General features: G+C 56.2%; 1 protein-coding gene across 5 annotated transcripts in view; it reads right to left on the bottom strand.

Annotated features, from left to right (window-relative positions):
* The window catches only part of PPFIA4 (PTPRF interacting protein alpha 4), a 41,722-nt gene that overhangs the window by 9,780 nt on the left and 16,390 nt on the right, over positions 1–15,552 (bottom strand). For 3 of the 5 annotated variants that reach the window (XM_015298800.3, XM_015298801.3, XM_015298802.3), the window contains exons 2-15: positions 13,943–14,765; positions 9,780–9,881; positions 9,493–9,657; positions 9,071–9,145; positions 8,679–8,774; positions 8,301–8,522; positions 7,745–7,891; positions 7,500–7,634; positions 6,782–6,865; positions 5,839–5,970; positions 4,376–4,438; positions 2,972–3,063; positions 732–873; positions 301–491 (exon numbers count right to left, since the gene is read on the bottom strand). In XM_015298800.3, coding sequence (XP_015154286.1) covers positions 301–491; positions 732–873; positions 2,972–3,063; positions 4,376–4,438; positions 5,839–5,970; positions 6,782–6,865; positions 7,500–7,634; positions 7,745–7,891; positions 8,301–8,522; positions 8,679–8,774; positions 9,071–9,145; positions 9,493–9,657; positions 9,780–9,881; positions 13,943–14,179 — 1,883 coding nt within the window. In that variant the 5' untranslated portion in view covers positions 14,180–14,765. The remainder of the gene's footprint in view (positions 1–300; positions 492–731; positions 874–2,971; positions 3,064–4,375; positions 4,439–5,838; positions 5,971–6,781; positions 6,866–7,499; positions 7,635–7,744; positions 7,892–8,300; positions 8,523–8,678; positions 8,775–9,070; positions 9,146–9,492; positions 9,658–9,779; positions 9,882–13,942; positions 14,766–15,552) is intronic. The other 2 variants (XM_015298803.3, XM_040652871.2) reach the window with 1 other exon arrangement.

The following is a 15,552-nucleotide window of genomic DNA, read 5'->3' as shown; positions in this document are numbered from 1 at the left end:
GTGCTGTGACTGAGCCCCCGATCTCTAGGAATGGCAGTAAGACCCATCAAAATCCACATCAACCAAGGCTGAGGGATGTCCCAGTTTCTCTATCTCTGTCTTTTTTTTTAACAGAGATCTTTTCTGTGAACCAGCACTGCTGTCACCAAAGGAAGAACCAAGCCCTGTGGATAGATGCCCCAGAGCCGTTTCCCTGGCTAAAGTTGAACCAAGACATCAATTTTAGGGCACCAAATCCTCCTCCCCACTCTGACGCCATTTCAGAGCCAGGTAGTGGTGGGTTTGGGCTGTGCCCCCTACCTGATCTCCTCGTTGATGGCATCCAGCTGCTCCTGGAGCATCATGGCCAAGGTCTGGGCATCCGAGTGCCCACCAGGGGAGAGCACATCCATGGAGCTGAAGAGCGTCTCGCGGTCATCTTCATCCACATCGGAGATCTCAGGGTCACTGTCAAAGGCGTGAACGCTGCCTGCCTGGGCCTGCTCCCAGTCCTGGGGGAACAAGACCCTCTGGTCCCACACGGCACCTCCATGTCCCCGAATGTCAAACTGGAGGACCCCAACCAACGCTCAACCACAGTCCAACCCCGCGGGGAAACCAATCTTGTCATCACTTGCCAGGTGAAGGAAATTGCCCCATGTCTCCCGATCAGGGAGATGTGGGACCAACGTGCAGGGAGACCCCAGTTCTGACCCTGCCCCTGGCCCCGTGCTGGCAGGAGGGTGGGTTACCTTGGCTGTCTCCTCCCTCCGGGTGGCGAATCGGCCCTTCTGTGTCCGGGGCAGCCCTGGGGCCGTCCCAAAGGGCTCAGCGGGGGCATGGACCACAGCACTCAGAGGGAAGCGCAGGTCTGTGGCACTGCCCATGTGGGACCTGCGGAGAGAGAGCTCCATTATGGACATTGCCCACGTAAGGATGCTTCTGTCCCCTGGCTGCTTTCAACACAGCCCTCAGGGCAGAGGAGGGGGACAGGGCCACTCTGGAATGACCACCCCAGCGATTCCTCCCTGCTCTGCTGCAAAATCAGGCTCCACAAGAGAAAAGTGTTCCATTCCCCTAATCCTACCCCAGCAGACAGGCTGCAGGAACTGCACTGCTACCTCCCCTTTTGTTGTACCCACTGAATATCTATACTGCTTTGGCCTGCACTGTCCAGCACAGTCTGCACCTCCCAACATGTCCCCTCGTGTGTGACCTCCTCATCTCCACAACAGCAGTCAGATGAGCAGCACCTTTTTATGTTTTTCGTCAATATTTCCACAAGAAAAACCCTGATGAATAAAATCCCATTTGAAACAGATCTTCCACATGCAAGGACACGAGCATCGCTTGGGACTTCCCACCAGAAACCATTTGGGACTTCTTTATCCTCCTCCAAGCTCGTGCTGGTGCCCAGGAACAGAGCAATGCAGCAGCTGCAGTGGGACATGAGGCCACGGACTGCCCCTTGCAGGACTCTGTGCATATCTCCACGTCACCTTCTCACACCTCCTCACCCTAAAGACCATCCACGCGGCTGAGCAAAGCATCCCAGAGCACAGGGCTGTTCCTCCCTATACGCATTGCAATAGGAAGCGTGAGGTTTGGGGCTTGCTTTAGGAGGACGAAAGCATTTGCCCAGAGCCGTCAGCAGATTTCCCACCACGGTGGGTTTGCTTTCCAGCAGAGGGCCACAGCTGGGCTCCCCACCCCCAACAAAATCACCAACAGGAGAAGCTCAGCTTGGCGTCAGCTCAGTGTTTGCAGACGAAGGCACAGCCCAAGTTTCAAGAGGATTTAAGCTGTGGAGCTGCTGACAAGCTGCTCCCAAGCTAAAAACAGATAAAGGCGCCTTAGACAAAAGCTGACACTTCAGCTGGGGGATTATTCCAGCCTCTGTAACTCAAGTTTTCTGCTGAACTGCCCATCAAGAAACAACAAACGAAGAAGTGAGCAATGCCCACGTTGCTCTTACAGACCCATACAAGGGGGTCCCATGTATGCTCCACACACTCCCCCAGCACTCAGCTGTCCTTAATCCTCACACGTTCTTCCTCACTCTCCCTGCTTCTTCTTTCCAGTGCCGATATGCGTCCTCCAGGCACTTTTGTCTCTGCTGCCGGCAGATTTGAGGCTTGCTGCAGCAGCTCCCACTATTTCCACCCTCTCTGGGAGGTGACTTGCTGCAGTCGGTGGTTGTTCCCAGCAATCCCTTGATGCACCCAACTCACATTTTGGTTGCTCAGATGAGGGCAGAGTCTGCCAAGCAGCTGCAGCAGCGTGGTGGGGCACACACGCTGCATCAGCACCCTCTTTCTCTCACTTCCTGGGACCATCCCCGACCAATATCAGAGGCTGAGACCTGATGAACTCACCTCGCATCCTGGAGCACTGGGCTGGGGTCCCCCTGCCTCCCTGCTGACCTTAAATGAAAGTGTGGCAGAGCAGAGGGCTGTATGGGGGGTCTGCACTGATGGTCACCATGGCAAGACAGGCTCCCCCTTCCCAGTTCATCCCCCACCCACTGGGGAAGAAAGACATTTTGTGCACACCCTGCCGTCATGGGAGACTTCTGCAGAACTGAAAATGAATCCAAGTGAAGAAAATGGTACATGATCCATGGCAGTTTGAGCTGGGCAGTGAGAACAGGACCTCAATGAAACCACTCTGGGGTGACACAGCTGAGAGAGAGGTAACACAAACTCCGAGTCCTTTGGGCAGAAAAAGACACGGATGTCCAGTGGGTGCTTTTTTTTGCCATCAGAAGAGCAAAGCAGAGGTCATTCAGTTGGGCTGGGCTGTTCTCCACAGTCTGTGTCTCACCCCAGGACAGATCTGCTGCGATGCATCACCGCGCAGCTCTGCATCAAGGCCTGCTGGCACTCAAATACCCAATGCCAACAGCATTTGGGAGCCCTAAAAGGAAAGTTCCCCAAAACCACGGCAGTGGGGTGTGTGCCAGAAAGCAGGGTTGTCAGCAGGAGCCTCTCACCTTGTGTGCACACTCTCCACAAACGTCCCACTTCTGGTCTTGAGCTGATCAACCTCCAGCCTCAGTTTGTCGATCTCATCTGACAGCCGCCGCTGTTTGGGGCAGAACAGATGGGCAGAGGGGTTGGTTTTGCACTGAAGAGCAGCCAAGTTTGGGGCAAACCACATCCGTAGCTATTTCCAGGTTTTCCCTCTAAAAAGCCCCATCCCATCTTCAAAGTACCTTTGGTACACCAGTAAAGAAACAGCTCATGCAGGCGACAGTGAATGATGATGCCGGGGCAATGCTGCGAAGGGAAGGAGTGACCACAGACACATGTGTGCTCGAAGCGATGCTGGCTTGCAAGATGAAGGAGAACTGGTCCCACTAAGGTGCTCTGGCTTTGCTCCAGGCTGCATGTGCACATTCACCGTGGGAAACAGTCAGCAGCAAGGGATCTACCAGCCAAATTGGTGCTGGGCTCATCCCTCCCGCTGCCAGCTCCAGGAGGGGAACCTGTGCCTGCACTATGTGACCATGCTGTCCTGTGGGAGATGCTGGGGAAGCTGCAGGTGGGCAGAAAGGCAGAGGGATGGAATCCTCCAGGCACAGCAGGATCCAGTCCCATGGGCAAATGGGCTGAACTGGGGGGGGAGGGGGGGCAACATGCGGGCAGCATCATGCGGGTCTCTGGGCTCTGTCTCTGGGCTCTGCCTCTGAGAGCAGCTGTGGTTGGGGAGCACAAGCAGCGCCCTCTAACTCTTCTTGCTGCAGGCAGGGAGCATCCGGGAGAGCAGAGGCTGTCAGTGAGGGGGAAAGCAGCTCCCCAGCCTTCCCAGCCATGCATGAGACACGGGGCACGTCCCAAAAGCTCCTGTTGCTGCAAAAGATGCAACCTTCCAGCTTCAGACTCATCTCGCAGACCCTACAGAGATGCTTTATTTGAGAGCAGGGAAGGTGTGAAGAACTGTGGGGATTTCTGCAAGCAGGGCATGGAGCTGGGCATGGATCTCCCCACCAACAGAAAGAGGGGGCTGGGACAGCCTTGAGGGTGAAGGGAACATGGCCACCCCAGCAGCACTGTCACTTGCAGCCAGGCTGCACCAAAAGCACAGGGGCAAACCCTCCTCTAGAGATGAGGACGAAGCCACCACGACCTCACTGCTGTCCTCAGTGGGGGGATGGATGAGCGTGATAGAAGTACAGAGGTGGGACAGAACATGCCTGTTAGGGAACCGAACCGGGGGTCTCCAGGGAGGTGGGTGGCAGCTTCCATCCACTGCGTGGGTTAGTTTATGGCCTCCTGCTGCTGGGTGCTTTGGGATCCCAGCTCCTCCAAAACTAGAGTATTTTAACTGCCACTGGTCAGGGATTAGGAGTGAGCAAGCGCAGTCACTAGGGCAGGCTCCCTGCAGCAGCATTTACCTTGTCGTGCTGGTGTTCCTCTATCTGCTTTTGGGTATTTTCCAGCTCTTGTAACAATGTGTTCTTTGCAAAATGAAACGAAAGAAAAGGGAATAAAAACAGGAAAGAAGAAAAGACATCATTTAGGAAATGGCTGCGTGGCCCTAGTGGGGATGGCCAGTGTGGGATCATTGCATGGAGGGCGGGCTGGGCACCTAGCAGGAAGGACAGTGATGGTCCCCAAACTGTTCCTCACCTACTTGCACATGAACCAGTCCTCTCTGCAAACCTCCTGCTCCTCAAGCAGGGCTGCCATGTCCAGATTTGGTCCCACATTGGACAAGCAGCAATTAAAGATTTGATAGCCAGGGTTTGCAGATTAGGAAGTTTGTCTCAGAGGAGACCAACCCCTCACACAGCTGCATCAAAAAACTGCTCCAGCATCTGCTCTAGAGAAGAAGCAGGGAGGAAGCAGAGCTTGCAACCTCCTGACCTAGTGCTCTTTTTGGGAGGCCAAACAGCAGCATTTTTGCCCAGGGAAGACCTTGAGAAACATTGTGTGTGTGTCAGTGATGGCAGCAGGCTGGGGAACCTCCAGTGCCCCTCCATAAGGTGCCACCACTCTGATTCTTGTTGCTTGCTGGGAGAAGAATTTGGATGTGGTCCTGTGTGTATTCCTGTTCTTTATCCAGAGCCACTCAGACACCTGCTGAATGGCTGGACATGCTGGCACAGCCAGCTCTGGTTGGGGACAGGAGGTGCAGAGCAGCAGAGAGATAGATCTGTTCCTGGAGGCATTAGCAAGGAGATGCATCCCCTCTTTGGTCTCACCTGGGGGACCAGGGGAGTCTGGTCCCTGCAGGAAGCCAAACAGAGATGAATTACCATGAGCTAAGCTCTTGTTGATGGTTCAAAGTTTATTCCTGCTCTGGGTCACCCACTCTCCCAGCTAATTGCATTCATGCAGTTGAAAGGAAAGCCTGGCTCCCTGGGTGAGCAGGGTGGGAGCTGGGATGCTGCTCACAGACACTGCCTTGGCTTGGGGAAGGCAGATAGGTCTGGCAGCAGTGCCTGGTGAAAAGGGAGGTTTCAAAGCAGCACGTGGAGGGCTAGAGGATGAATGCTGCATTTTTTCCTGCAAAATGCAGTAGGGTTTCGTTCTGACAGCTGGGTACAGGCTGCAGTTGAGGCTGCACCGATGCAGACACAGAGAAGCAAGGGAATGGAGCAGGATGAATCCTGCTGCTGTCAGAAGTGAAGGCAGTGGGGAGTGGATTCTGATAGGTGAGGGCTGGCTGGAGATGAGGGCACGATGCTGAGCACGCTTCCCTACAATCCCACCAGCCCTGGCATCCCGCATGGGATTGATTCCTCATCCCTGCATGGTTGCTTCCAGACAGCTGTGCTGCAGCTGGCAGAGGCTCCAGGCTGTAGGGGCTGCAGACCTCACAGCCCTCCAAGGACCCCTTACTCTTAGCCACTACCTTTTCCTCCAAGGCCGCCATCCTCTCCTTGAGGTGCAGCTGCAGCCTCTCGTTGGACTCGCTCAGCAGCCGATCCACAGTGTCTGACAGCCTCTTGTTGTGCTCCTCGTTCATCTTCTCCCGCTGACGAGCCTGCAGCAGCAAACAGTAACCGGTCACCCCAGATCCAGTGCATTTGCTCCTCCTGCTATGGGGAGCTCGGTCACCTCCCATCCTGTTCCTGCTCTCGGTGTCACAGATGACCCAGGGGACAAATCAGCACAGGCTGAATCCTCTGCTGGCTCTCTGTTGGTCTCTGCTATTTCAGGCTTCCCACAAGCATGACCTGTGCACCCCCCAGAGCCAATCAAAACATGGTGACACCTTCCAGACTCCAGTGGACCCTCTGGATTTGCAAAGGTTTCTCCAAATCTCTGCTCTGGGAGAAAGCATGACCGAGCATCCCCAGCATGACCATGACCTGGGGCACACACTGTAATGGCAGCTGAGTGACCCAAGAAACAGGCATGGCAGCCTCTCTCAGCTGCCAGCTGAGGAACACAGCAAGACTGTGCATCCCATGACTGGGATGAGTCATGCTTAGGGCTGTCCCACGTTTGGGGTCTTGGCTTGATGTTTTGTTTGGGCAGTGTATGGAGTAGCAGACACTACACAGGATGGAAGGTGTGGTGCCAGAACAGGAATGTGGAAGGCTAACAGCAAGAAATGAATACCCAGGAGAGAGGGAAATCACAGCGGACCAGTGTAAGCTCCTAGGTGACCCTAGAAGGAGACATTCTGGGCAGGAAAATATTAACCAGGTCCTTCTCCTCACCCTGTTTTGGAGACAGCAGTGAGCCAGCCCTTTACTCTGCCTCCAGGAACCCAGCTGCCAAGGCAAGGGAGAACTGAGGGAAGGTCAGGACCTGCAATGACTCCCCCATCCAGGCTGAGCAGCACTTACCCTGGCCAGCTCCTGGTTCTTCTCCTCCAGCTGGCTCTCCAGCTGCCGGAGGTGCTCCTCGATGCTCCCATGCCTCTCTTCTGCCTGGGAAAAGCAGAGCAGCCCTCTCAGATGGCATTTATCAAAACCAACCAGGCCCTCCTGCATCCCTCCTTCCATCCCTGTATTTGCATCATTTCCTTAGACGTGGCACTCCCCTCTGCTGCCTGCATCCCCAACACAGCTTGCTGTGCTGTGAGCTTTGAAACGCCTGCTAGCAAGGGGACTGGAGATGGGGATGCTCCAAAAGCAAATTGGTACTCATCCCAGCACTCTGAAATGTCAGGGCTGGCCCCATCCATGCCTTCCTCTATGCCTGCACACTCCCAGATCTAGCCTGGTTCCCTCTGCCTCCTCTTTGTTTCCAAGTGGTCCCAGCAATAAATGAAGATCACCCTGACCAAGCAGCACCATCACAACTTGGGGAGAGGAGCCGAAGGAAAGGAGCAAGCCCTGCAAGTGCAGAACTCATGAGTCTTAAAAGCTGTGTGTTGTCCCTGCAACCATAGGGGAGGCAGAGGGCAGCAAAGCACAAAGGCTGGGACTGCTAGCAGGGCGCCCTGAGCCTGCCAGGGGCAGTTGCTATAGGTGGGCTATCAGACCTGCCTCACCCTCTGGTTCCTGCACTGTTCCCTGGCCCCTCTGTCTGCCAGCACCCCCCAGCACCACACACACTTGCCTTGGTGAGTGCAGCGATGCGCTGGGCCAGCTCTGCTTCCACCTCAGGCAGCGTCTCTGCTTTCCTCATTGTCTGCTGCAGTTTCTGCTCTGCCAGCTCCAGCAGCTCCTGCAGGTGCCGGGCTTTCTCCTCGCACTGTGTGACACACCACGATGTACCACGAGGTGCCTGCATGGTGACCCCAGCCTCATTTCTCCCTCCCACGTCCCTGGGGTAGTGGGGGCCTCTGGGTCCTGGTTCAGTACCTGGCGGTGCAGGGACTCCTTGTTGGCCAACTCGCTTTCCAACTTGTCGTTGAGGTCATGGATGGAGGTGGCTTCTCGCTGGGCTGCCAGGTAGCGTTTCTCCAGTGTGGTGATCCTCTCCTCCATGTCCTCCTTCTGAGCCAGAGCCTGAGGAAGTGATGGGACTGTCACGTCCTGATCCGTGGCCACCAAGCTGGGAACAACTGGGCCACACAGCTCCTCTGAGCCTGGGAAACCCCAAGTCCAAGGATGCAATAAAAGCCCTGCTGCACACAAAGATGAGTAGGAGAGGGATGAAGGGAGAGTCACAGGGAAACGTTCTGATGTGGACACAGCTCACTGCCCTGGGTCTGCAGCACACCTGTGTATCACAGTGTCTGCCATAACATCAGGGCACTCCTGATGGTCTTGGGGACAACCCCCAGAAGCAGGGTCCTCCTTTAGGGAAAGACCTTCACCCTCCTCTCCACGTGTACAATCCCTTCCCAGTCCAAAACAGCTGTGAACGTCTCTGCTACTGCAATGGGCAATGCAGTGCAAGGGGGCAGGGTCTCACCTCCCGGAGGTCCCTCTGGTATTTGCTGCTCATCTCTTCAGATTTGATCAGATCCTTCCTGGCAGTGCCCAGATCCTCCTCCAGCTCAGCGACACTGGCAGCCAATGCAGAGATGTGCTCCTTGGCCTGGACCACTTCGAAATTCTGCTTCTCCAGGAGCTCCTGTAGTTCCACCACCCTCCCTGCCTCATCCTCCGGGTGGACAGAGCCATTGGAGAGCCTCTGCAAAGCAGCACAGAGGGAGGCGGATGCCTGGCTGCACCAAAGCATGGGCTGGCACAGCCTGTGGCTGTGCAGTGGGTGAACGCAGCCCTGCAGGGACCCAGCAATGTGCCTGAGAGGGTAGCATGGGGCTTTTGTGCTTTCTGGGGCTCTCACCTTCCAGGGAAGCTTCTGCGCTGCCTCCTTGGGCTCTCTCTCATCCCTCTCACTTGCTGGGGCCTCCCGAGTGGCACCTTGCTGTAGAGCTGCCACCTGCACAGCAACAGGGATGAATTAATCACAGCAATGAGATGCGGTGCTCTGGCTGTGAGCGAGGCTGCAGAACTTACAAGGTTTCCCCTTAAACATTAAGCCTTCGTGTAAAGAGGAACTTTAGAATAGCCTTGCATTAAAAATGCCCAAATGACACTTTTCTGATCCGCACGATCATTTGTGGGCCATAGTTCACCAAACTCAATCAGAATCCACAAATGTGGCATAGCTCCAAGTAGTCGTAGCCCAGCAGCTCCCCAGCAGGGGCCTGGCATAGGCTTCCAAACTCCTCTTACCTGCCGATGGGCATCCACGAGCTGCTCCTCTAAGGTTGCCACTCGCTCTAAGGATGCTCGCAAGCGCTCCCTGACCTGCAGTTGGGTAATACAGAGGGAAATGTGGTTATTTATTATGATGAGAATGCCCAGGAGCCAGGGAAAGCCCCAGTGCCTTGGATCTGGCTGAGGGCCAGGCTCAGATGGATTCAAGTCCAGGGCACAGGCTCAGGAATGCTCCAGGCTCTTGCTTGGGAGAACAGAAGTATGTTATAGAGGGATAGCCGGGGTTAACCTGGCTCTTGGAGGAGAGCCACGGCCAGGGGAGCTTGGAGATGGCTTTCATCAAAGCAAATGACTCAGGAAGAACTACACGCCATGAAAAGAACAAACAGGGCGCCAAAGGCCAGCACTCCTCATCAGATCCCAGCAGCCCATCTCACCTTTTCATCCAATGCCTTGTGATGCTCAAAGAGTGACTTGAGTGCCTTGAGCACCTCGACCTCACTGGAAACCCCAGATGGTGACTGAGCCTGACGTTTGACCACGGTCATCCTCAGGGACCGCTCATGCCTCGACACCAGGCACTCCAGGTGCTCCAGCAAGAGCTGCAAGAGAGCAGATGTGAGTTTTTTACCACCTCGGGGCTGGCAATGCCAATATCAGCTCGGCAGCTCAAGGCATCCTACGTTTCTGGGGGCTGAAAGCTAGGCAGCATTCTCACACTTACCCGGGTGTTATTGCGCTCAGCTTTCAGCTCTGAGATCTCCTCTTCCCTCTCCAGGAGCTGCTCCCGACATGCACTGAGCTCCCGCGTCAGCGTTGCAAACTCCTGCAGAGATCAGGGCACGGCCATTAGCTGGGAGACTGTGACAGAGACGGAGCCAGCATCCCAAGCCAACCGCTGGGACCTCCAGCATGGAGCATTTCCCACCCCAGCCCAGGCAGTGAGTGAAGGAGATAGCAACACAGGCAAGCTGGGGAGTGATTTATTCCTGGCCTCTCTCTGTGCTTCAGACAAGTGAGGAATGCAACATCCCAGTGTTTAACCGCTTGGTTTGATGCCCAAGAAACAGCTCTCTGGCTCCAAAGGTCCACGATGGCATTAAAGCATGTCTCCCCATTGCCAACAGTTTGGCCGGAGCCAATCAGTCCCTGCTTCCATCACTGATCCCTCATGGGAAGTGATATCCAGCAACAAAGAGCCGTGCGCAGGGCGACGCCACAGCCAAGCTGCAATCCCAGCACATCCCCAGGGATACGTGGACTCCTCAGAAACACAGTGACTGCATCTCTGGCTATGCTGGAGCAGAAAGGAAACCTGCTATGAAGTTCCCATGGTGCAGAAGGGTTCATTTGCTCTTTAAAAACAAACACCAAGTACCTGGGTTAGCCTGGGAGCACTCACCCACTGCTCCCAGTTGCCATTTGAGGCAGCAGTTTGCACAGGGGCTACACAGCATTTTGCAGCTGGGACTTTTTAGGGTGAAAAATGCAAATGGGGAAACACTTCATGGATTCACACCCATTTCACAGCACTGTCGAGAGGAACTGAAAAGGAAAAGGGTTGCAGAAGAGGCTGAGAAAGATTTGCTCAAGCATTAACAAACCAGGCTTTGACTGGAGGCTGAGGGTGGTTTCACAGCATGAAAATCTCTTTCACTCTCATTTTCAAGTTAAACAGATAAGAAATCCTTCAAGCTAAAGCAAGACGTCGAGGCTCAGTTCGAATTAAACGCTCTGCTCAGCTCAAAGGGGAACCTCTCGCCACTGCTGATGTCCCACCACCAAATTAAGAGTGCTTTAATCCCCGTTTGTCTCAGCTGCATTTCCCCTCTCCCTTCTCACACCACGCTCTGAGCTGCCTGCAGTGATGTGGTTTTAGCCTGCAGTGCTGGGGGCAGTGCTGTCACTGGTGGTACCACGACCCCATAGTGGGACAGGACCTAAGTGTGGTGCAGTGGGGAAGAAGGGAAAGAGCAATCCCAGCAGCCAAGCCAGTCAATGTCCCTATGAATGAGCACATTCTCGCCCATCACCACACCTCAGGGCTGCTCCTGCCCAGCATCCTCCCCCCAGCACTGCTACAGCATGGTCAGATGCAGAGTTGTGCTGCATGCAATGGCTCCAGCAAACGCTCAGACTAAGCAGGGACACCTCTAAATGGATTAGAAAGTGGAGCAGAGGTGCCTGATCTTCAATCAAACGAAGGATAATCAGACACAGCACTGAGAGCACCCAGGAGCACTGTGGGAAGCCCAGCAGCCTGGGAAATGGCTAATTTGGATTAAAACCAAACCACCCAAAGCCAGCTGAGTGCGACTGGCTGGGCTCAGCACCAAGCCCCGGGCAGGAGGGATGCAGGGACATGGATGCTGTCTCACACTGCAAGCAGAGCTGGAGATGTGGAGCACCACACGATGCACTGAAATGGAGTGCTGAGGCTCAGGGCTGGGCTCTTAGGTCAGCGCTGGGTACATTCAGGGTTCAGGGTCTCCTGGCTGGGAAACACGTGCACGGAGACCTCAAGGAGAGGCACGGTGGTACTGGCACCGTGGTGGCACTTGTGGAAGCTGCCATCTTCCTCTTTCCTTTCCCAAAGGGGTGATGGTTGATGCCAGGACCCTGCCCACCTCCTGGGGGATTCCAGGGGCCTGAAAGTCCCAGCAGGTCTGCCCACCCATAAAGCCCAGCCCTCAGCCCCCTGGGCAGCCCCAGGGAGCAGTGAGGGTGTGATGGCGTGCGGGCTGGAATTAAGAATTGCAAGAGGTTTCCCAGGCCATCGGTGGCCCTCTGCACAGCTGCCTCGGTGAAGTCTGGCAGGCTGTGTTCTCCCCCATCATAGATAGGGACAGGGATCCTTGCCAAAGCCCCGAGCCCTGGGCAGGGCATAGATAACTGCAGCCTGACGCACGAGCACAGCTGGACACATCTGGAGTGCTGCACGTGGCATCCCCGGGTCACACCTGTACACAGCAGCCGAGCAGGAGGGAGATGACAGATGTGCCAGGCTCCTACGGTACTGCGGGGAGCACCCGTGCCCTGGGCAGGGCTTGGTCCCCAGTGCCAGCGCTCAGCTGCATGCCCCCATGCAGCCAGGAGGGGAGAGGGATTGGAGCTGAGAGCTTTCAGCCCGATTAAGTCGCGTTCAGCGCTCCCACATGAATAAATAAATCATGTAAAGAAGCATTAAGGCAGCTTAGTCTCCCCAGGAAATCGCCCTGGAGTTCTGCCTTTTTGGGGGCCGAGGGGTGCCCCCGGGGATTAGGAAGGGGGGTCTCAGTCACATGGCAGCCAAGCCCCAAACGGGCACAGGGTGGGGGGACAGGACCTCCAAGCAGGAGCATTCCTGGAGCACCGCTGCCTGCCCATCCATGGGTCTACCCCACACCCAGGCAGTATGCTGGACCCGTGGCATCCAGCTGGAAGGATGCAGAGTGCCATCTCCCTGGTCAAAGTATCCCCAGGCTGCACATTGTCCACACAAGCCGGGGCCTGGCTCTTTGGGGAAGGGATGTCAGCCTCAGGCGGCCGCTGAGGTGTGTGGGTGCTCAACCCTGCTCCAAAAAAAAGGTTTCTTCAAGCAATCAGTCCGATCTGTCCCTACTCAATAGGGTCTGACAAACCGCAGTAAGCTCCCAGGCAAAGACATCAGGAAGGAAATACCAAAAAGGAGGAATAGGATGGGACAGGCACGTGGGAAGCCCCCCTGTACCCTGCACAGCACCCTGGAGCAGAGACCCGCCGCGTCCCACTTACCTGGTACATGCACATGCTGGGATTAATCCCATTGGGCAGGTGAGCGCCTTTGGCTTTGCTCCCCGTGTTCATGTTGAGCCCTCATCTCCTGAGAGGGTGGCCGTGCCCGGAGCCCCCTGTGCCCACATGGGGAAAAGGCGGGCGGCAGCAGCAGCAGCCCAGGGATATTCCCCATCTGTCACCCGCACTCACGGCATCTCTCACCGCAGGGCAGGGAGCCACAGTGGGGCACCCAGCAGCTCGCTTTGCAGGCGCAGAGCTGCCACCGAGTGCCTTTGTGCTGACCCAGTTTGTTCCGTCTGCACGCTGCCCGTGCGTAGCATCGGGGACCCTTTATTGGAGCAGGAGCGGGGAGTAAATCCGAGCTGTCCCTTAATCCGAGGCGGCGGGGCGGGCGGTGCGCTCAGGGTGACCTGGTGTGCTCTCTGCAGGGAGTGCTGGAGGGAGCGGAGGGGACGCGAGCCCCCGGCATATGGGGGGGCAGGCACCACTGCCCGGCGTCTGGGCATGACTCAGAGCAGCTCTGGGTCGGGGGGACACCAGGAGCTCCCAGGGAATGGCTGTTGGTTGGGTGTTTTGCTTTGGGCAGCCTGTGGAGAGCTGAGAGCCCAGCTCCACGCATAGGGACACAGGCTGCCTCCCTGCTGAGCTGCCTTCCCCTGCCTGGAGCAGAGAAGGGATGCAGAAAGCTGGCTGGCCACCAACCCAAGCTCTGCCCTGGCCGGTGCCATTCATTTTCACCTCCTGTCTTGCTGGGGTGCCCCAAATCCTGATGCTCAGGTGAGGCATCTGAGGTATCAGCAGCAGTGGGAGGCATGGATGTGTTTGAAGCCCCCTTCCCCTGCCTGCTGGGATGCCCCATATTCCACTCACAGTAGAGAGGTGTAAAAGCCCCAGATCCTGCTTATCCCAGGTGTGGGAATCTGCAAGACCCCAGAGGGAAGGCAGCCAGCAGCAGTGCTGCTCTCCTACTCTTCTCCTGACCTCATCTCTCCTAGCAGAAGCTGAGTTTGAATTCGGGTCTCTGGAGCACCTGGAGTGGGTCCCGCTGGTGGAGGAGCCGGGAGCACCGCACCACCCAGCTCTCAGTACAGCCAGCAACCACGGCAAGCCCCAGCTCCCCCATGCCCTTACCTGCGGGAGGGCCGAATTGAGCTGCCTCTGGAGCTGGTCGCGCTCCCGCAGAGCCTCCTGCAAGCGGCTCTGAGTGACAGAGAGCGTCTCGCGGGTCTCCCGCAGGGTGTCCAGCAGCTTGTCCCTCTCGTCCAGCATGTTCACCATCAGCTGCTCAAAGTCAGCATCAGCCTCGGAGCCCTGCGGGGGACCCAGAGGGTCCCCCTCGCTGATGGTGGGCATCACCTCACACATCATGGTGGGGCGTGACGGGCAGCCGAGGGTGCCGGAGGTGCCCGCTGGGGTGCTGGTGGGTGCTGTCAAGCCGTGGGGCCCTGATCACATCGCTATGGGCTCTCACATGCCAGGGAAGCCAGCACTGGAGAGGGTAACGCGGTGCTGAAGGTGGGGGGATTCCCCATCCCTTCTTGGGTGCCCACAGAGGGCTAAGAGGAAACCAGCATTGCTTGAGCAGAGGCAGAGGGATGGCCTTGGCACCCACAGGGTCCTCACAGTCTTAAATCCCCCCGATCTGCTGCGTGGTGCTGTTAGTGCTGTTGAAGCCTTTCGTGCTGCTGCTCTGATGCCTTTTGAAGGGGCCGGAGCATTTGTGAGCCACGGGGATGCTCAGAGGGGACTGAAGAGACCCTTGGGGACACGTCCCAGTGGTGAGCTTGAGCTGGCAGCAGCACAGGGCGGCTCTGGGGGATATGTGGGCTGCCTGGGCATGTTGAGAAGTCAGATGAGGAAGAGTTGGTCCCCTTGAGGTGGATTCAGACGGTCCCAGCTGGTGCAGAAATGCGTCTTTACTTGGAGCTGCAGCTCTTTAAACACAGGTGGTGACCTGCAGGAGAGGTGACAAGAGTTCAGTCAGACCCTGGTGGGAGCAAAAGATGGGCTCAGCACCCACAGGAACACGTTGTGTAGTACCCTGCTCCCACATAGCTGCTATATAGCAGCCAGGGTGGTACCGATCAGGCAGGAACAAAGTGCCTGGGATCCAAAATCCTTCAACTGCCTTCAGTATTTGCATATCCCAGGCCAAGACCATCTCTGAATCACTGCCCAAACAGAGAGGTGTCATTCCCCGGCCAACGCCAGGGAGGAGAGGCTGGAGAGGAAAGGCAGAGCTGCCAGCTTGGGTAGCAGCCTGGATTTATGCTGGATTAAAGCATGGCTGGAGCCAGGGGTGTAGATCTGGGGGTGATGCTGGTACCTGCAGCCTCGCCTCTCCTTCTGCAGCCCAAACCCACAGGTAGAAGAGTCTGGGGCATCTCACAGAGCAGGACGTGGAGACTTCAACTGATGGGAGCACGGGGTGCTGGGAAGTGCTGGGAGGTGATGCTGCAGGCAAGGAGCCATTTCTGCTGATACCTTTTGGGTATTTTTCAGCCTGCTATGGTTGGAGAAGGGTGCCCAGCAGCACACCAACCACCTGGAGACCTGCCCATCCCATAATGCAAGCCTTCGCCTTTGCCTTCAAGGGAATGATCCTGGGGCCAAGCAGCAAAACACAATGTAGTGAGATGGGTGCAAGAGCCACTTCTCTAGTGCTGGTTATGGGATTGTTACCCTTAACACAGCAAGTTTTGAATGCTTTACAATAGATGAAATGCTCGAGACGTTGTCTG

Source organism: Gallus gallus, chromosome 26, assembly GCF_016699485.2.
Source record: "Gallus gallus isolate bGalGal1 chromosome 26, bGalGal1.mat.broiler.GRCg7b, whole genome shotgun sequence".
Classification (NCBI taxonomy): domain Eukaryota; kingdom Metazoa; phylum Chordata; class Aves; order Galliformes; family Phasianidae; genus Gallus; species Gallus gallus.
The sequence above is the reverse complement of the archived record's forward strand: the minus strand, read 5'-3'. Positions and strand labels throughout refer to the sequence as shown.